Source organism: Entelurus aequoreus, linkage group LG21 (genome assembly GCF_033978785.1).
Source record: "Entelurus aequoreus isolate RoL-2023_Sb linkage group LG21, RoL_Eaeq_v1.1, whole genome shotgun sequence".
In the NCBI taxonomy this organism is placed as follows: domain Eukaryota; kingdom Metazoa; phylum Chordata; class Actinopteri; order Syngnathiformes; family Syngnathidae; genus Entelurus; species Entelurus aequoreus.
This window is the reverse complement of record NC_084751.1, coordinates 141,818-164,638: the sequence shown is the minus strand read 5'-3', so window position 1 is coordinate 164,638 and position 22,821 is coordinate 141,818. Positions and strand designations below refer to the sequence as shown.

The 22,821-nt window shown below is 41.8% G+C and overlaps 1 protein-coding gene across 1 annotated transcript in view; it reads right to left on the bottom strand.

Moving 5' to 3' along the window:
* Positions 1-7,614, bottom strand: part of LOC133638968 (protein phosphatase Slingshot homolog 1-like) — a 28,953-nt gene extending 21,339 nt beyond the window's left edge. The window contains exon 1 of the mRNA XM_062032021.1: positions 7,553-7,614. Coding sequence (XP_061888005.1) covers positions 7,553-7,614 — 62 coding nt within the window. The remainder of the gene's footprint in view (positions 1-7,552) is intronic.
* Between the last annotated feature and the right edge of the window lie 15,207 nt (positions 7,615-22,821).

The following is a 22,821-nucleotide window of genomic DNA, read 5'->3' as shown; positions in this document are numbered from 1 at the left end:
CATTAAGTCCCATTCATTGTCATCTACTGCCTCATTCTCAGCAGAATGCATGCCACAGATTGCAGAAATGCCCTATCCACGTGCATTGACAATACCTCCGTTTTTGTACACCCCACTTTTGGTCGGAAACAAAAATAAAAAATGTTTAAGTGTGGCCTGGTTTTTGTATAATGTCTAGGTTTTTTTGCAACCAAATACTGAATATAACAAACTAGCCTGTTTTCCCTGCATATCATTTTGCGTAATTGAGTGCACTGAAAATTTGCCGACTGCAAAAATGTTAGAATAATTATGTATATATTATCGCTAGGGATGTCCGATAATGGCTTTTTGCCGATATCCGATATTCCGATATTGTCCAACTCTTTAATTACCGATACGATATCAACCGATACCGATATCAACCGATATATGCAGTCGTGGAATTAACACATTATTATGCCTAATTTGGACAACCAGGTATGGTGAAGATAAGGTACTTTTTAAAAAAATTAGTAAAATAAGATAAATAAATTAAAAACATTTTCTTGAATAAAAAAGAAAGTACAACAATATAAAAACAGTTACCGTAATTTCCGGACTATAAGCCGCTACTTTTTCCCCTCGTTCTGGTCCCTGCGGCTTATACAAGGGTGCGGCTTATTTACGGCCTGTTCTTCTCCGACACCGACGAAGAGGATTTCGGTGGTTTTAGTACGCAGGAGGAAGACGATGACACAATGATTAAAGACTGACTTTTCATATACCGGTAGGCTGGTTATTTTGATAACGTACAGGCGAGCACTTTGTATTACTTTGCACCGTTGTATTATTTGTACTCTGCACGAATGCTGTTCGCCATGTCAAAGATGTGAAAGTTTGATTGAATGATTGAAAGATTTATTGTTTATAAATGGGACGCTTTGTGTTCCCAAACAGTCATCTCTGTCCCGACAATCCCCTCCGTGGTAGCAGGAACCCCTATATACTACGCTAATTACACATCAAAACCCTGCGGCTTATAGTCGGGTGCGGCTTATATATGGGGCAATCTGTATTTTCCCCTAAATTTAGCTGGTGCGGCTTATAGTCAGGTGCGGCTTATAGTCCGGAAATTACGGTACATAGAAACTAGTAATGAATGAAAATTTGTAAAATTAACTGTTAAAGGTTAGTACTATTAGTGGACCAGCAGCACGCACAATCATGTGTGCTTACGGACTGTATCCCTTGCAGACTGTATTGATATATATTGATATATAATGTAGGAACCAGAATATTAATAACAGAAAGAAACAACCCTTTTGTGTGAATGAGTGTAAATGGGGGAGGGAGGTTTTTTGGGTTGGTGCACTAATTGTAAGTGTATCTTGTGTTTTTTATGTTGATTTAATAAAAAAAATTAATAATAAAAAAAAACAAACAAAAAAAAAAAACGATACCGATAATTAAAAAAACCGATACCGATAATTTCCGCTATTACATTTTAACGCATATATCGGCCGATAATATCGGCAGGCCGATATTATCGGACATCTGTAATTATCACACAACTTTTATGCTTAAGGGCTGTTGCTATAATTATTGTCAATTGTGCTGAAGTGGTATTTTTCTTTGTCTGTGCAAAGATGGCAATCCAAAAGATTGCAAGCAAGTCTGGTATCAGTGTCTGTGTCCAGGAACGGCCTGCTGGCTGCCAAGGCCGAACACCGCCGTGATGCAAACAGAGCAGAGACAAGGCGATATCACCAGCGTCAACACATCTGCATTTTTGTATAATCATATATTGTGTCTAACTGGAGTTGTCGAGATTACCCCCTTCCCTCAGCGACAGCTTCAGTGATGTAACCAGGGACCTCCCAAATAAATAGAGGAAGCACGTGGGCAGGACTTTTAGAACGTAGTTTGGATCTGTAACTAGAATACAGCCCAAAACACGTCTCTCCTCAATTGAGCAAAATTTAACTCTGTCTCTGCATTATTCCTTGCTTCTCGTCTGTTTTAATAGATGTCATCAGTGTTTGAACCTGACAAAAACAACCCACCATGTGTCATGGTTGTGCATGGTTGAGTTTGTCATGACCACAGGATGCAGAGATTGAAGGTGACGTGCAGGTAAAAGAGTTCAATTAAACTGGAAAAATAGTCACAGGTAGCAAAGAGAAGGCTAGTGCATAGTATGTAGTGGCAGTAAGGTATGCGGCACAAAGTCAAACACTGACACACAAGGAGCAGCAGGTGAAACAAAATTAAAACACATGCACTGACAGGAAAGAACAGAAAGTGAAGAGATTACAACAGGAAGTAGAACCAAAATGTGAGCACCAGGACAGGAAATGGTGCGAAACCCCAAAAAATGTCATGCAGATCGTTACACCATAGGGCCAAACAATGTTGCGAGTGCCAGCACTTTGCTTAAAAACATTACTAAATTCAAGACGGAAGTCTTTCATTTTAAATATTTATGTTGCCATGTTTATTTATGCATTTTATTCCTCATTTATACATACTTGGCTTTGTTTTCTGCCTGTTAAACTGTAATCATTTTATATAACATGTGATTTGTGTTAATATTTCTAAGTGCCTGGAATAGATTAATTGGATTTATATTATTTCTTGTGGCTTCCTTTTGGATAAAAAAAACAACAATGTACCGCTGTATATTAAGTAGAGATGTCCGATAATATCGGCCTGCCGATATTATAGGCCGATAAATGCGTTAAAATGTAATATCGGAAATTATTGGTATGTTTTTTTTTATTATCGGTATCGTTTTTTTTAAAAAATTTTAAAAATTAAATCAACACAAAAAACACAAGATACACTTACAATTAGTGCACCAACCCAAACAACCTCCCTCCCCCATTTACATTCATTCACACAAAAGGGTTGTTTCTTTCTGTTATTAATATTCTGGTTCCTACATTATATATCAATATATATCAATACAGTCTGCAAGGGATACAGTCCGTAAGCACACATGATTGTGCGTGTTGCTGGTCCACTAATAGTACTAACCTTTAACAGTTAATTTTACTCATTTTCATTCATTACTAGTTTCTATGTAACTGTTTTTATATTGTTTTACTTTCTTTTTTATTCAAGAAAATGTTTTTAATTTATTTAATTTTATTTTATGAATTTTTTTTTAAAGTACCTTATGTTCACCATACCTGGTTGTCCAAATTAGGCATAATAATGTGTTAATTCCACGACTGCATATATCGGTTGATATCGGTATCGGTAATTAAAGAGTTGGACAATATCGGAATATCGGATATCGGCAAAAAGCCATTATCGGACATCCCTAATATTAAGTAAACATCATGGCATCATGGATCTTGCTCCTCCAGGTTCTTCGGACCACCAACCACAGACATGACAGCTGCGTTCAGGGTTTTGAACAAGGTTTTATTTTTCAATAAATTGTCCTTGGTGTGCTTTTCAGCCATGTTCAAGTCTTTCTCACTCTCGCTCACGCTCGTGCTCGTTCTCCACCATCAACAACTCCAACTTCTCCAACCACTTCCTTCCCGACTGCTGCCCTTTTATAGAGTGACAGGTGATCAGACAAACGCGCCCAGGTGGGGCATCTACGCACCTGTCGCCGATCTCGGAACCGGCCCCGTCACACCCCGCCTCGCTGCAGGTCCGCAGGCCACGCCTCCTCACAGTACAGTAACAAGGAGGGCGTTTGCGTCCACGCTGACATGGAACACATAGCCTCATTGTTTCACCTCCCGGTGACACAGAGGCACCATCACAAGACCTTGTCTATCATTCTTCCTTTAAGTGACGCGGCGCCATTGTTTGTGTGAAAATAACGCTGACATGGCAATAAACAACATGGCTCAGCTGTTAAAGCCCAATAGATAGCTGATATTGTAACTCATCGCGTATTACCCTGCGACACAAACCAATACATTCAGCAAGGAAGCGCTACAATGGAGGATGTCCAGCATTTCATCGAGGGTGGAACCTTGGAAGTTGAACATCACCGATTACAATTTGTGGGAAAACAATCTTGCAAAATTTCCGCCATCCGAACTGTTATAGGCGTAAAGTTCAAAAGCCAGCCTCTGTGATGGTATGGGGGTGTATTAGTGCCCAAGGCATGGGTAACTTACACATCTGTGAAGGCGCCATTAATGCTGAAAGGTACATACAGGTTTTGGAGCAACATATGTTGACATCCAAGCAACGTCTTTTTCATGACCGCCGCTGCTTATTTCAGAAAGACAATGCCAGGCCACATTCTGCACGTGTTACAACAGCGTGGCTTCATAGTAAAAGAGTGCGGGTACTAGACTGGCCTGCCTGTAGTCCAGACCTGTCTTCCATTGAAAAATGTGTGGTGCATTATGAAGCCTAAAATACCACAACGGAGACCCCCGGACTGTTGAACAACTTAAGCTGTACATCAAGCAAGAATGGGAAATAATTCCACCTGAAAAGCTTCAAAAATGTGTCTCCTCAGTTCCCAAACGTTTACCGAGTGTTGTTAAAAGGAAAGGCCATGTAACACAGTGGTGAACATGCCACTGTGACAACCTTTTTGCAATGTTTGTTACCATTAAATTTTAAATGAATTATTATTTAGTCTCTCTACATACTCAGTCTATGAACATTACATCATCACACCCAAGACAATGGGCACATACACCCCCCCCCCCCCTCCCCCACCCCAAACCTTCACCACCGCTTGTTTCCCCTCGGGGTGATGGACGGCTGGCAGCGCTTCATAGCAGCAGTCGACCTCCAGGGCTCCAACTCCCCGCCCCTCTGTTGCGAGTTTGTCGTGATTAAATGTAACGTGTTTATGTGTGCATTGCATGGAGGTTTTTTCCCACTCCAGACTAGGCCCCCAGTCTAGATTGTATTTTTTTACTCATCTTCTTCCCCAGCGTTTTACCTTTTTCTTATCTTTTACGGGGCGACTTTGGCGACCCATCAGCGTTCCTGTTCTGTAACCCTGTACACTGTTTGTTTGTCTAATCTTGAACGGGTTTGTGCTGAAAACATAGTTTCGTTGTACTTAAAGTCCTATCCTATCCTATTTGCAAAAAAAAAAAAAAAAATGAAGTTTTTCAGTTCGAACATTAAAGGCCTACTGAAATGAAATGTTCTTATTTAAACGGGGATAGCAGATCCATTCTATGTGTCATACTTGATCATTTCGCAATATTGCCATATTTTTGCTGAAAGGATTTAGTAGAGAACATCGACTATAAAGTTCGCAACTTTTGGTCGCTGATAAAAAAAGCCTTGCCTGTACCGGAAGTAGCGTGACGTCACAGGAAGAAGGGCTTCTCACATTTCCCCATTGTTTACACCAGCAGCGAGAGCGATTCGGACCGAGAAAGCGACGATTACCCCATTAATTTGAGCGAGGATGAAAGATTTGTGGATGAGGAACGTGAGAGTGAAGGACTAGAGTGCAGTGCAGGACGTATCTTTTTTCGCTCTGACCGTAACTTAGGTACAAGCTGGCTCATTGGATTCCACACTCTCTCCTTTTTCTATTGTGGATCACGGATTTGTATTTTAAACCACCTCGGATACTATATCCTCTTGAAAATGAGAGTCGAGAACCCGAAATGGACATTCACAGTGACTTTTATCTCCACGACAATACATCGGCGAAGCACTTTAGCTACGGAGATAACGTGATAGCATTGGGCTTAAATGCAGATAGAAGCAAAATAAATAACCCCTGACTGGAAGGATAGACAGAAGATCAACAATACTATTAAACCATGGACATGTAACTACACGGTTAATAATTCTCAGCCTGGCGAAGCTTAACAATGCTGTTGCTAACGACGCCATTGAAGCTAACTTAGCAACGGGACCTCACAGAGCTATGCTAAAAACATTAGCTCTCCACCTACACCAGCCCTCATCTGTTCATCAACACCAGTGCTCACCTGCGTTCCAGCGATCGACGGCACGACGAAGGACTTCACCCGATCACCGATGCGGTCGGCGGCTAGCGTCGGATAGCGCGTCTGCTATCCAACTCAAAGTCCTCCTAGTTGTGTTGCTGCAGCCGGCCGCTAATACACCGATCCCACCTACAGCTTTCTTCTTTGCAGTCTCCATTGTTAATTGAACAAATTGCAAAAGATTCACCAACACAGATGTCCAGAATATTGTGGAATTTTGCGATGAAAACAGAGCTGTTTGGATTGGGATACAATTGTGCCAATACTTCCGCTTCAACCATTGACGTCAAGCGCATACGTCATCATACCGAGACGTTTTCAGCCGGAAGTTTCCCGGGAAATTTAAAATTGCACTTTATAAGTTAACCTGGCCGTATTGGCATGTGTTTCATCATTGATATATAAACTATCAGACTGCGCGGTCGGTAGTAGTGGCTTTCAGTAGGCCTTTAAATATATTGTCATTGCAGTCTATTCAATTGAATATAAGTTGAAAAGGATTTGCAAATCATTGTATTCTGTTTTTATTTACCATTTACACAACGTGCCAACTTCACTGGCTTAGGGTTTTGTACTTTCCCATGCTCCCCAAATAATTATCAAAGAAAAAACAAACAAGATCTTTCCAATTATCACCTGCTCCCAACTAACAGCCCGTCATCTTTGCGGTTTACTGCTACATAAACAGTGGAGATCTAATTAAAAGCTGCTGTTATCTTACATGATCTCCTGCCGAGTCCAAAGAGTTTTCTTCAGCAAGTGAGGCAGGCGGCTGGCCTTACGAGAAGCTCTCACCATCCTTGTCCTCCAGATGGGGGCTTTAAAACTAGCTTTTAAGCCCCCTTCATCTTCCTTCCTTCCCATGTCTGCTCGGATTCCTTGCATCAGCTGACACATCATGCGCCACAATGCCGTCATTCATCGGCGAGAGGACCACAAGAAACTCTGCAAGGATGAATGTGTGAGCGGGCGGGTCCGGACAAAGCATGACGTGGCTGTTTCAGCTGAGCACACAAAAGGCTCAAATTTTTTTTGCCATAAATCACGTCTTTGGTGACGTCGGCTGGATTAGAGGGGCAGCATTGTAACCGAGGTTTACTGCGTGTTTATGTAACCCAGTGGAGGCATCATCAATTGCTATTATTCTTTGTAGTACCGCAATACTATACTAGTACCGGTATACCGTACAACCCTAGTAAAACATAACATGTTTTATCCATGATGATGGTTGTGACGTTTGAGCAGCTTGGACTGGGCATGGGGCCAATGTTCATTTATGTTACAACATGACTTTTTACTTTCACTTTCGCACTGCCACCAGAAGAGCCTGACTAATGCTTGCGGGACGTGACGGAGGTTAAAGTCGCAAAGTTAACTAAAAACAACAACGGTGCTGTATTAGTCCATTACTTCATAAAACTACTGTAGTAGTAATAGTTACATCGTTTTTATATAATATTTATCATTTAAGTGTTGAAATTGTGCTGTTTTTCCAATAGATTCAGTGGGAGATGTTAATTTGAGGTACAAGTGTTTTGAGTTAAGAGCTCCGTCACAGAGAAGTTGAGGTACTGCTGTTTGCCATGAACTAGCCAATGGTAAACGTGAGCATAAACTGTGAGACTTACCATTGGTTATTTTTGCGGTCTTCATCACTTCCAAAATCCTGAAAGGCACAAAAATGAAGCATATGATCAAATGTGTTCTTCAAAAGCAACATTAGTGTGACTGCTTGTTTTTATGCTGCGGATCAGACAGCCTACTTACAAGCACATAATCCCCTTGCTTTGTAAACAACGCAGAGCTTTATCTATAATATCCACCCAGCATCACATGTACAAAAAGATATCACAGTATTTCCTATAATTAACGACTTGAATATTGAGAGAATATATAATTAAAATTACTAACTCCTCATTGATTGATTGATTGAAACTTTTATTAGTAGATTGCACAGTACAGTACATATTCCGTACAATTGACCACTAAATGGCAACACCCGAATAAGTTTTTCAACTTGTTTAAGTCGGGGTCCACGTTAATCAATTCATGGTATCTATTAATTACTTGGTTAAAAAGTGTGTCCTTAAACTTGTTAAAAAGACACAAATGTTACTCATGCTAAGGAAGTTAGCATAGCATAGTAGACCCATTGGCTTGATGGCGCTCTGCTGCCCCCTACTGACCGGAGGTGTTTGTTATAGGCGAGTAAGGGTTGCACCCCTAACAGAATGGTATGTCCCAGCAGCTAGCAGGAAGTGTGTGTTGTGTTTACGTCCGGGCCATCAGTTGCAATAAAGACCACTGAATGAGTTACACACTATTGTCTCCTGTCCCAACTATATACTAGAACATGGCGTCAGAAGTGGCTAGACCCAAAGTTTGAGGGTTGTGTGTTGTCGTGCTGCACTGACGGCACACACGAAAAAAAAAAAAAAAAAAAAAAAGCAGTAAAAAAAAAAAAAAAAAAAAGAAGGAGCAGTGGAGGCGAAGACGGGAGATTTAGCCGTTAGCAACAAGCTAGGCTAACAGCGATAGCTTCACCATGGCTTCCAGCATACCACCACCGGAGGAAATGAAGCTGAGTGGCGATATCACAAGTAATTGGGACAATTTTAGAGCCGAATTTGAGGATTATATTCTGGCATCAGGACTAAAAGAAAAATCAAAGGAAGTGCAGGCAGCAACCCTGCGACGAGTGATGGGCGCTGAATGCCGCCACATATACAAGCATAACCTGGGACTCACGGCGGACCAGCAGAAGGACGTGGACGTCATCCTCGAGAGTCTCGGTGCGTATTTCAAGCCAGCCAGAAATGTAATATTCGAGAGATACGTTTTCGGCAACTGCAAGCAAGATGAAGGGGAGCCCATTGATGCGTTTGTAACGAGGCTGAGGGAAAAAGCTGCTTCCTGTGAGTATGGCCAACTCGGAGAGGAACTTATAAGAGACAGAGTGGTGTTGGGTGTCAGTGATGAGGGTGTGCGGCGTCGCATGCTCAGAGAGAAGGATCTCACGCTGACATCAGCCATCGAAATATGCAGAGCTGCTGAAATGACGGATATCAGGTTGAAGACGATGGCACAGGACAGGCCGCTGGAGGCAGTGCATGCGACAGATGGCCGGCGGCCGCGACAAACATCTAAGCAGGAACACTTTAGCAAGTTTCAGAATCAGGCACAGAGTGAGGGTGCTGCATGTAGATATTGTGGCAACATGCACAAGCGCGGACGTGAACTTTGCCCAGCATATGGGAAGAACTGCCGCAATTGCGGAACAGCAAATCATTTCGCTAAGGTGTGCCTGAAGGGGAGACAAGCCCGACAATTGAACATAGCAGAGGCTGAGGTCCAGGAGGATATGGTCAGGGACAGCACAGAGGCCCACATCTACACAACAGAGAGCATAGGTGCAGTCCAGGGCGGTGGGAGGAAATGGTTTGCTAACATAAGAGTGAATGGTGGGTCTCAGAGGTGCCAGCTAGATTCAGGGGCGACCTGTAATGTGATGAGTATACAAGACAAGAGAAGACTGGCGCCTGGTGTGGAGTTAGGGCCGAGCCAGACCAGATTGGTACTGTATTCAGGCGAAACGATGCAATCCATAGGGATATTCAGGACAGAGTGTGTAGTGAGGGGCAAAACACACAAGCTTGAGTTCGAGATAGTGAGAAGCAAGCAGAGACCCCTGCTGTCGGGCGAAACCAGTGAGCGGCTAGGCCTAATGCGCTTCACCATCCCTCAGGAGCTGCTTATGGTGGGGCAGAGCAGGTCAGAGCCACTAACTAGGCAGCACCTTGTTATGACATATGATGATGTTTTTAACAGTCCAGTCGAATCCGTCCCAGGGGAGGTTCATTTTGAGCTAGACAAAGATATAGCCCCGGTGCAGGCTCCCCCACGCAATGTGCCAGTGGCACTCAGAGAGGCAGTCAAGGCTCAGCTAGATAAATATGAGCGAGATGGGCACCTAGCCTCAGTGTCAGAGCCAAGTGAGTGGATTAGCAACATGGTGATAGTCAGACAGCCAGACAAGGTGAGGATCTGCATAGACCCCAAGTTTCTAAATCAAGCTCTGAAGAGGTCACATTACCTAATGCCGACCTTAGAGGATGTGATATACAAGCTGCCTAAAGCGCGCATATTCACCCTTGTAGACGCACGTGATGCCTTTTTACAGTGTAGGCTAGATGAGGACAGTAGTTACATGACTACGTTCTGGACACCGTGGGGCAGGAAGCGCTGGTTAAAGCTACCGTTTGGTGTGTCAGTAGCGCCAGAGGTATACCAGCGGAAGCAGCATGAGCTGCTGGCAGGGCTTGCTGGTGTAGAGCCAATCGCAGATGACATACTGGTGGTAGGGTGTGGGGAGACAGATGAGGAGGCCATACAGGACCATGACACAAAACTGATAGCGCTCATGGAGAGGTGCAGAGAAGTTAAGCTAAGATTGAGTCTAAAGAAGCTGCAGTTCAGGCTTAGAGAGGTCAAGTTTCATGGGCATATTCTGTCAGCAGAGGGGCTCAAGGCAGACCCAGAAAAGATCAGGGCAGTCCAGGACATGCCACACCCCACCGACGCCAAAGCAGTCCAGCGGTTCATAGGGTTTGTCACCTATCTCGCAAAGTTCATGCCACGACTCTCCGACATCTGTGAGCCACTGCGGAGGCTGCTGGACAAAGACGTCCCGTGGCATTGGCTGCCTAAACACGAGGCTGCAGTCAAGGAGGTCAAGCGGCTGGTCACGGCAGCCCCGCTCCTGAGATACTACGACGTGACCAAGCCAGTCACCATCCAGAGTGATGCGAGCCAGAAGGGGCTTGGATGCTGTCTGATGCAGGAGGGCCAGCCAGTCGGGTTTGCATCACGGGCGCTAACTCAGACAGAACAGAACTATGCACAAATCGAAAAGGAGTGTCTGAGCATCGTGTTTGCGTGCCAGCGATTCCACTATTACCTGTATGGGCGTGGAGAGATCACAGCAGAAACGGACCACAAGCCACTCATCTCGATTTTCAACAAGCCTCTCCTCACGGCACCCAAGAGGCTCCAAAGCATGCTGCTCACACTTCAGAACTACACCCTCAAGGTAGTGTACAAGCCGGGCCCAGACATGCACATCAGTGACACGTTGAGCAGAGCCACGGCTCCACTACAGAGGACGGACACGAGCTACACAAAACACGCAGTTTGTAGCCTGCAGAGGGCGCAGGAGGACACTGAACAGATAAATCAGGCTGATTATCTGAATGTCACCAGACAGCGCCTGGCGCAGATAAGACAACACACGGAGATGGATGAAAACCTCCAGATGCTAAAGGCAGCAGTGCTCAAGGGATGGCCAGATCTCCGTGAGGATACTCCTCTGGCGATCAGGGAGTACTGGTCAATTCGTGACGAGATCAGCGCACAAGATGGAGTGCTCTTCAAAAGCCAGCGGGTCATAATTCCAAAGTCGTTACGCGCGGAGATGCTGAAACGCATCCACGCCAGCCACGTAGGAGGAGATGCCTGTTACAGACAGGCCAGAGACACGCTGTACTGGCCGAACATGCAAGGTGAAGTCAAGGACTATGTGAGTCAGTGTTCAGCATGTAACGAATATTCACATGACCAACAGCGAGAAACAATGATGTCACATGCACTCCCGACGCGGCCATGGCAGATTCTCAGCATGGATCTATTCAGGCAAGCAGGCAAGGATTTTCTGATCATCGTTGACCATTACTCAGACTTCTGGGAGATAGAGCTGCTCCCAGACTTGTCAGCAGAGACCACAGTCCTGAGGTGCAAGGCCCAATTCGCACGACACGGACAGCCTGACCGGGTCATTACAGACTGTGGTTCTCAGTTTGACTGCGGGACATTCAGGAGGTTTGCAAAAGAATGGGACTTTAGCCATGTAATGTCTTCACCCAGGCACCCAAAGTCTAATGGAAAGGCTGAGTCGGCAGTAAAGATAGTGAAGAATCTGTGCAAGAAAGCAGCCAGCGCAGGCAATGACCCATGGATAGCCATCTTACAGTGGAGAAACACGCCCACGGAGGGCATGCTCAGCAGCCCAGCACAAAGACTGATGTCTCGGAGGCTGAAAACTCCGCTCCCGGTCGCCGACACGCTCTTGGAGCCGAGCGTAGTCACTGGGGTCCCGGAGAAGCTGCGGGCGAAACACCAGACAGCCAAGTTCTGGTATGACAGGTCGGCCAGAGACTTGCCCGAGCTGTGTATCGGCCAAGACATCAGGATGAAGCCACTACCTGGCGACAGGACGGGCAGGTGGAGGAGGGGCGTGTGCCTGCAACAGGCGGGCCCCAGATCATACCTGGTGGATGTCGAGGGGACGTTCTATCGACGGAATCGGGTGGATCTGCGGCCAGCTGAGGGGGAGGCGATCGGACGCCACCCTGAGCAACAAAGCATGCAGCGCAGCGGCCCGCCTGAGGAGCAACACAGCGATCCGTCTGACAGCACGACGGGCAATATGGAGGACAGTGACACAAACGGGCAGGGGGCCAGGCCGCTCAGGCGGAGTGGTGTGCACCAGCCCGCGGGCAACGCCACGCCCGTGACGGAGCAGAGGACGGCCAGTGGCAGGCTGGTGAGAGTGCCGGTCAGGTTGGACTTATAGATATTATGGACTGGGGTTTGGGCCTGAGGCTGGACTATTGTTGTGTTGACACACGTTTGAGAGAAAAAAAAAAAAAAAAAAAAAAAAAAAAAAATAGGGGGACGGAATCTGTAATGTGTTTTATTTTAGTAATGTGTTAATATGGGATACATATTCGGGTTGTTTATGTTCTTAGAAAGGTTCATCTAAGAAAGGGGAGATGTTATAGGCGAGTAAGGGTTGCACCCCTAACAGAATGGTATGTCCCAGCAGCTAGCAGGAAGTGTGTGTTGTGTTTACGTCCGGGCCATCAGTTGCAATAAAGACCACTGAATGAGTTACACACTATTGTCTCCTGTCCCAACTATATACTAGAACAGTGTTGAGTAGGCGTTTGGACTGATTGAAACGACCTGTTTTCCCAGTATTGCCTATAATAAACGACTTAAATATTGAGAGAATGTATCAATACGATTCCCAACTCCTTATCTACTAATTACTTGGTTAAAAAGTGCATCCTTAGACTTGTTAAAGACAAAAATTGTACTCATGCTAAGGAAGCTAGCATAGCATAGGTATTGATTGACTGATTGAAACTTTTATTAGTAGATTGCACAGTACAGTACATATTCCGTACAATTGACCACTAAATGGTAACACCCGAATAAGTTTTTCAACTTGTTCAAGTCGGGGTCCACGTTAATCAATTCATGGTAAGTAGACTGATTGAAAGGGCCTGTTTTCACAGTATTGCCTATAATAAACGACTTAAATATTGACAGAATATATCAATACGATTCCTAACTAATCCTCTATTAATTACTTGGTTAAAAAGGGCGTCCTTATACTTGTTAAAGACAAAAATTTTACTCATGCTAAGGAAGTTAGCATAGGTAGATTAAACCCATTGGCTTGATGGCGCTCTGCTGCCCCCTACTGACCGGAAGTGTTGAGTAGGCGTTTGGACTGATTGAAACGGCCTGTTTTCACAGTATTGCCTATAATAAACGACTTAAATATTGAGAGAATGTATCAATACGATTCCTAACTCCTCCTCTATTAATTACTTGGTTAAAAAGTGCGTCCTTGGACTTGTTAAAAACAAAAATGTTGCTCATGCTAAGGAAGTTAGCATAGAGTAGACCCATTGGCTGGATGGCGCTCTGCTGCCCCCTACTGACCGGAAGTGCCGAGTAGGCGTTTGGACTGATTGAAACGGCCTGTTTTCACAGTGTTGCCTATAATAAACAACTTTAATATTGACAAAATGTATCATTACGACTCCTAACTCCTCATCTATGAATTACTTGGTTAAAAAGTGCGTTCTTGGACTTTTTAAAGACAAAAATGTTACTCATGCTAAGGAACTTAGCATAGGTAGAGTCGACCCATAGCCTTGATGGCGGTCTGCTGTCCCCCTTAAATATTGAGAAAATGTATCATGACGCTTCCTAACTTCTTATCTATTAATGACTTGGTTAAAAAGGGCGTCCTTAGACTTGTTAAAAAGACAAAAATGTTACTCATGCTAAGGAAGTTAGCATAGCATAGGTAGAGTAGACCCATTGGCTTGATGGCACTCTGCTGCCCCCTACTAACCGGAAGTGTTGAGTAGGCGTTTGGACTGATTGAAAACGGCCTGTTTTTACAGTATTGCCTATAATAACCGACTTAAATATTGACAAAATGTATCATTACGATTCCTAACTCCTCATTTATTAATTACTTGGTTAAAAAGTGTGTCCTTGGACTTGTTAAAGACAAAAATGTTACTCATGCTAAGGAAAATAGCATAGGTAGAGTAGACCCATTGGCTTGATGGCGCTCTGCTGCCCCCTACTGGCCGGAAGTGCTGAGTAGGCGTTTGGACTGATTGAAAGGGCCTGTTTTTACAGTATTGCCTACAATCAACGACTTAAATATTGACAAAATGTATCATTACGATTCCTAACTCCTCATCTATTAATTACTTGGTTAAAAAGTGCGTCCTTGGACTTGTTAAAGACAAAAATGTTACTCATGCTAAGGAAAATAGCATAGGTAGAGTAGACCCATTGGCTCTGCTGCCCCCCTTAAATATTAAGAAAATGTATCATTACGATTCCTAACTCCTTATCTATTAATTACTTGGTTAAAAAGTGCGTCCTTAGACTTGTTAAAAAGACAAAAATGTTACTCATGCTAAGGAAGTTAGCATAGCATAGGTAGAGTATCAATCAATCAATGTTTCCTTATATAGCCCTAAATCATGAGTGTCTCAAAGGGCTGCACAAGCCACAACGACATCCTCGGCTCAGATCCCACAACAGGGCAAGAAAAAACTCAACCCAATGGGATAACAATGAGAAACCTTGGAGGGGACCGCAGATGTTGGGACACCCCCCCTGGGCGACCGGTGCAATAGACGTCGAGTGGATCTAGCATAATATTGTGAGAGTCTAGTCCATAGAGGATCTAGCATAATAGTGAGAGTAGAATAGAGTAGACCCATAGCCTTGATGGCGCTCTGCTGCCCCCTACTGACCGGAAGTGTTGAGTAGGCGTTTGGACTGATTGAAAGGGCCTGTTTTCACAGTATTGCCTATAATAAACGACCTAAATATTGACAAAATGTATCATTACGATTCCTAACTCCTCATCTATTAATTACTTGGTTAAAAAGTGCTTCCTTATACTTGTTAAAGACTAAAATTTTACTCATGCTAAGGAACTTCGCTTAGCATAGGTAGAGTAGACCCATTGGCTTGATGGCGCTCTGCTGCCCCCTACTGACCGGACCCCGACTTAAACAAGTTAAAAAACGTATTCGGGTGTTACCATTTAGTGGTCAATTGTATGGAATATGTACTGTACTGTGCAATCTACTAATAAAAGTCTCAATCAATCAAACAATCAATCAATCAATGAATCAATCAATCAAGTGTTGAGTAGGCGTTTGGACTGATTGAAACGGCCTGTTTTCACAGTATTGCCTATTATTATTTATTTATCATTTATTACTTACTTGGTTAAAAAGGGCGTCCTTAGACTTGTTAAAGACACAAATGTTACTCATATGTATAGTAGACCCATAGCCTTGATGGCGCTCTGCTGCCCCCTACTGACCGGAAGTGTTGAGTAAGCGTTTGGACTGATTGAAAACGGCCTGTTTTTACAGTATTGACTATAATAAACGACTTAAATATTGAGATAATGTATCATTACGATTCCTAACTTCTTATCAATTCATTACTTGGTTAAAAAAGTGCGTCCTTAGACTTGTTAAAGACAAAAATGTTACTCATAGTTACAGTAGACCCATAGCCTTGATGGCGCTCTGCTGCCCCCCACTGACCGGAAGTGCTGAGTAGGCGTTTGGACTGATTGAAAGGGCCTGTTTTCACAGTATTGCCTATAATAAAGGACTTAAATATTGACAAAATGTATCATTACGATTCCTAACTCCTTATCTACTAATTACTTGGTTAAAAAGTGCATCCTTAGACTTGTTAAAAATACAAAAATGTTACTCATGCTAAGTAAGTTAGCATAGCATTGGAAGAGTAGACCCATAGCCTTGATGGCGCTCTGCTGCCCCCTACTGACCAGAAGTCCTGAGTAGACGTTTGGACTGATTGAAACAGCCTGTTTTCACAGTATTGCCTATAATAAACAACTTAAATATTGACAAAATGTATCATTACGATTCCTAACTCCTCATCTATTAATTACTTGGTTAAAAAGTGCGTCCTTAGACTTGTTAAAGACCAACATTTTACTCATGCTAAGGAAGTTAGCATAGGTTGATTAAACCCATAGCCTTGATGGCGCTCTGCTGCCCCCCTTAAATATTGAGAGAATGTATCATTACGATTCCTAACCCCTTATCTATTACTTACTTAGTTAAAAAGGGCGCCCTTAGACTTGTTAAAAAGACAAACATTTTACTCATGCTAAGGAAGTTAGCATAGCATAGGTAGAGTAGACCTATTGGCTTGATGGCTCTCTGCTGCCCCCTACTGACCGGAAGTGCTGAGTAGGCGTTTGGACTGATTGAAACGGCCTGTTTTCACAGTATTGCCTATAATAAACGACTTAAATATTGACAAAATGTATCATTACGATTCCTAACTCCTCATCTATTAATTACTTGGTTAAAAAGTGCGTCCTTAGACTTGTTAAAGACCAACATTTTACTCATGCTAAGGAAGTTAGCATAGGTTGATTAAACCCATAGCCTTGATGGCGCTCTGCTGCCCACCTTAAATATTGAGAGAATGTATCATTACGATTCCTAACCCCTTATCTATTACTTACTTAGTTAAAAAGGGCGTCCTTAGACTTGTTAAAAAGACAAACATTTTACTCATGCTAAGGAAGTTAGCATAGCATAGGTAGAGTAGACCTATTGGCTTGATGGCTCTCTGCTGCCCCCTACTGACCGGAAGTGCTGAGTAGGCGTTTGGACTGATTGAAACGGCCTGTTTTCACAGTATTGCCTATAATAAACGACTTAAATATTGACAAAATGTATCATTACGATTCCTAACTCCTCATCTATTAATTACTTGGTTAAAAAGTGCGTCCTTAGACTTGTTAAAGACCAACATTTTACTCATGCTAAGGAAGTTAGCATAGGTTGATTAAACCCATAGCCTTGATGGCGCTCTGCTGCCCACCTTAAATATTGAGAGAATGTATCATTACGATTCCTAACCCCTTATCTATTACTTACTTAGTTAAAAAGGGCGTCCTTAGACTTGTTAAAAAGACAAACATTTTACTCATGCTAAGGAAGTTAGCATAGCATAGGTAGAGTAGACCTATTGGCTTGATGGCTCTCTGCTGCCCCCTACTGACCGGAAGTGCTGAGTAGGCGTTTGGACTGATTGAAACGGCCTGTTTTCACAGTATTGCCTATAATAAACGACTTAAATATTGACAAAATGTATCATTACGATTCCTAACTCCTCATCTATTAATTACTTGGTTAAAAAGTGCGTCCTTAGACTTGTTAAAGACCAACATTTTACTCATGCTAAGGAAGTTAGCATAGGTTGATTAAACCCATAGCCTTGATGGCGCTCTGCTGCCCCCCTTAAATATTGAGAGAATGTATCATTACGATTCCTAACCCCTTATCTATTACTTACTTAGTTAAAAAGGGCGTCCTTAGACTTGTTAAAAAGACAAACATTTTACTCATGCTAAGGAAGTTAGCATAGCATAGGTAGAGTAGACCTATTGGCTTGATGGCTCTCTGCTGCCCCCTACTGACCGGAAGTGCTGAGTAGGCGTTTGGACTGATTGAAACGGCCTGTTTTCACAGTATTGCCTATAATAAACGACTTAAATATTGACAAAATGTATCATTACGATTCCTAACTCCTCATCTATTAATTACTTGGTTAAAAAGTGCGTCCTTAGACTTGTTAAAGACCAACATTTTACTCATGCTAAGGAAGTTAGCATAGGTTGATTAAACTCATAGCCTTGATGGCGCTCTGCTGCCCCCCTTAAATATTGAGAGAATGTATCATTACGATTCCTAACCCCTTATCTATTACTTACTTGGTTAAAAAGGGCGTCCTTAGACTTGTTAAAAAGACAAACATTTTACTCATGCTAAGGAAGTTAGCATAGCATAGGTAGAGTAGACCTATTGGCTTGATGGCTCTCTGCTGCCCCCTACTGACCGGAAGTGCTGAGTAGGCGTTTGGACTGATTGAAACGGCCTGTTTTCACAGACTAGATAAAACTCCATAATATGTCTGATATAGTTGAGACGTACTGGTTCTACACGATCCATCAATTATTGTACCAAAACGTCCTGACAAGGATAATACAGCTTAAATTTTGATTGACAAGCATGTTTTATTGTTGTGGTTGCAGTGGTGCACACTGCAATGCATCATACTGTAGCTTACTTAGCTGTAAAGATCACAGTATGATGCACACATTATAATAAAATGTCACTGCAGCAGGAAGTGGATAGAATATTCCAGCTTTTACACAGAATAATAAAGTCCACGACAAAAATAATCATGCTAATTGCATCCATATGGAGAATCACCTACCTCCCCCGCACTGCTGTTGGCGGTGCTGGCCGAAGATGCTGCACTGGGGGTGGGAGAGCGCTGCAGAGTCACCAGGGCCATGGTCGAGGAGGAGGAGGAAGAGGAGGATGTGGGAAGATGCGCCGCTGACCGCCTCTGCTGTCACCGGGGAGGAAGAGGAGAGAGGGGAGAGAGAAAAAAAACAAAAACAAAAACAAAAACCGCCGAGTCAGACTCGGCCTGCACGCCGCTTCCCTGGACGGATGACCAGGAGAGTCCTAGCAGAGACCCGGCGCCTGGGAGCGAACACGCAGAGCCATGGCGGTGTCATTGCTGGCGTACAGGAAGGAGACAAACAAAACAGTGTGCGGGTGCAAGCAAGCGGGGCGCGGATGACATGCGGCTTTGGAGCACGCCTCTGATTGGCTGGCCTAGTTTGCGTGTGCGCTCTCATTGGTCCGATGTTGTCAAGGTGACTGGCCAGACTATAGATACTACCAAAAAAACACTATTAGTGATGGAATTATTTTATGGACAATGTCCATAAAATAATTATATTTTTTTAGTTTTATGGACAATGTCTATAAAATAATTCCATCACTATGTTTTTTTTTTTTTTGCGATACCACTGATTTTCTTTCCGATTCAATACAGAGTAAAAATTCAGGCTGGTATCGGCGATACCGATGTGATACTCAAATTTACCTAATGCAGTGGTTCTCAAACTTTTTTTGTCATCCCCCACTTTGGACAAGGGGGAGTTTTCAAGCCCCACCTGCCCCCATCGCCCCAACAGAACGCTAATGCCAAGCTTAACATTTTCAAATGTATTGAACATCAAGTAACATCAAGTTGTGTACATTCAAACTCAATAACATAAAATAACATCAAGTTTAATAATAAATAAAATAACTGTGCAGCTGTGGTATAATTTGCATCAAGTTCAATAATAAATACAATAACTTGCATCAAGTTCAATAATAAATAAAATAACTTGCATCAAGTTCAATAATAAATAAAACAAAAGTGTTATAACTTGCATCAAGTTCAATAATAAATAAAATAACTTGCATCAAGTTCAATAATAAATCAAATAAAAGTGCCACTTTGCAATCTTTGCAACAAAAAAAAGGAGGAGCTATGCATTTGGCAAGACAGGGTGGGTGAACATGAGTTTTACAGTACTCCAGCATTAGTGGCTGCAATGAGCCTGTTTTGCACTGCACAGCTTTTCAAATCGGGGTTGCAGGCTTGACACTGCCACTCTTAGCCTGCTACCCCACCGCACGAAAGTTTGTTCCGCTTAGCCCCGCCCCCATTAGTTACTGTTGCTATGTCTGTCAAACTTTCGCTCCTACCTAGAAATTTAAAGCCTACAGGAAAAATAAGTAATTTACATTTATTTATATAGCGTATTTCACAGACAGAATCACAAAGTGATTTACAGTGTGTATAGAAAATGAAAGCATAGTAAAAAAAAATTCTAAGAATATAATGAAAAAAAAAAAATTTAAAGTGAAATTTCCTCCCGTTCCTCGCGCCCCACCTGTCATGTCTCTATTCCCCACCAGTGGGGCGCGCCCCACACTTTGAGAAACGCTGACCTAATGTGTCTAGTAAAATAAAATAAAAAAACTGGCCAGACTATAGATACTACCAAATAAATATATATACTATTAGTGATGGAATTATTTTACGGACAATATCCATGAAAAAATTATATCACTATATATATATATATATTTTTTTTTTTTTTACGATACCACTGATTTTCTTTCCAATTCAATACAGCGTAAAATTCAGGCTGGTATCAGCGATACCGATGTGATACTCAAATATACCCAATGTGTCTAATAAAAATAAAAACTGATCAGACTATAGATACTACCAAAAAAATAAATAAATAAATAAAAAACTATTAGTGATGGAATTATTTTATGGACAATGTCTATGAAATAATTCCTTCACTATTTTTCTTTTTTTAGCGATACCACTGATTTTCTTTCTAATTCAATGCAAAATAAAATCCAGGCTGGTATCGGCGATACCGATTTGATGCTCAAATTTACCTAATGTGTCTTGTAAAATTAAAAAATAAACTGGCCAGACTATAGATACTACCAAAAAAAAAAAAAAAAAAACACTGTTAGGGATTTAATTATTTTATGGATAATGTCCATAAAATAATTCCATCACTATTTTTTTTTTTTTTTTAATTTTGCGATACCGCTGATTTTTTCCCCCGACTCAATACAGAGGAAAATTCAGGCTGGTAACGACAATACCGATGTGATACTCAAATATACCCGATGTGTCTAGTAAAATAAAAATAAAAACTGGTCAGACTATAGATACTTACCAAAAAACAAAAAAAACAAAATTAATGATGGAATTATTTTATAGACAATTTTTTTAGCGATACCACTGATTTTCTTTCCGATTCAATACAGAGTAAAAATTCAGCCTGGTATCGGCGATACCAATGTGACACTCAAATATACCCAATGTGTCTTGTAAAATTAAAAAATAAACTGGCCAGACTATAGATACTACAAAAAAAAAAAAAAAAACCCCACTATTAGTGATGGAATTATTTGATGGACAATGTCCAACAAATAATTCCATCACTATTTTTTTTTTTGCGATACAACTGATTTTCTTTCCAATTCAATATAGAGTAAAATTCAGGCTGGTATCGGCGATACCGATGTGATGCTCAAATTTACCTAATGTGTCTAGTAAAATAAAAATAAAAACTGGTCAGACTATAGATACTACAAAAAACAACAACACAAAAACACTATTAGTGATGGAATTATTTTATGGACAATGTCTATAAAATAATTCCATCACTATTTTTTTTGTTTGTTTTTTAGCGATACCATTGATTTTCTTTCCGATTCAATGCAGATTAAAATTCAGGCTGGTATTGGCGATACCGATGTGATACTCAAATATACCTATTGTGTTTAGTAAAATAAAAATAAAAACTGGTCAGACTATAGATACAACCAAAACAAAAAACAAAAAAACATTTAGTGATGGAATTATTTTTAAGGACAATGTCTGTAAAATAATTCCATCACTATTTTTTAAAATTTTTTTTTAGCGATACCACTGATTTTCTTTCCGATTCAATGCAGAGTAAAATTCAAGCTGGTATCGGCTATACCGATGTGATACTCAAATAAACCTAATGTGTCTTGTCAAATTAAAAAATAAACTGATCAGACTATAGATACTACCAACAAAAAAAACCCCACTGTTAGTGATTGAATTATTTTATGGATAATGTCCATAAAATATTTCCATCACTATTTAAATCTTATTTTTTTGCGATACCACTGATTTTCTTTCCGATTCAACACAGAGTAAAATTCAGGCTGGTATCGATGATACCGATGTGATACTCAAATATACCCAATGTATAGAGTACTTTTAGTAGGACTTTGGTAAGCTATGAAGCAGCACCGCTTGATGGATTGTACTGTGCTTCAACATAGGAGTATTATTATGGTGTGTGTATAAGGTAAGAAATATTATCTGGCGTTTTGTTTCGCAATATTATGCAAAACAACTTTTCTTACCTTCTGGTACCGGCTGATCTGTATTTGGGATCTGCATAAATCCTGAAAAATTGTGGGCGTCCGCCTTTGTAGTCCGTGCCGACGTCATAGTCGATAAGCTTCTTCTTTTTCTCTATCTTCTTGTTATGGGACATTCATCCTTCGCTGTTGCCATTTCAAATACAAAGTAGTGTAAAGTTCTTACTTATATCTGTCAGTAAACTCGCCATGAAAGCTGTAAAACATACCGGTATAGTGAGTTTACATTATTCACGCAAGGAACTTTAGTTATTAGAGTTCCGGTTGGGCGGTTTTTCAGGGGTTGTTTCCGGATGAGGAGATGCTGCTCCGTTATTGATTGAAGTAAAGTCTAAATGTTATTAAAACAGTTAGCTTCATATTTTGACACTTCTTCCACTCCCGTCCTTGCACGCTACACCGCTACAACAAAGATGACGGGGAGAAGACGCTGTCGAAGTCGAGCCACGTAAATAAGACCGCCCACAAAATGGCGCATCCTGAAGCGACTGTCAGAAAGCGGCTTGAAGATGATCTGTAAAACATTATCTATGCAACATTTTGACTAAAAAAACACCATTACATGTTATGTAGACCAGTGTTTTTTAACCACTGTGCCGCGGCACACTAGTGTGCCGTGAGATATTGTCTGGTGTGCCGTGGGAAAGTAT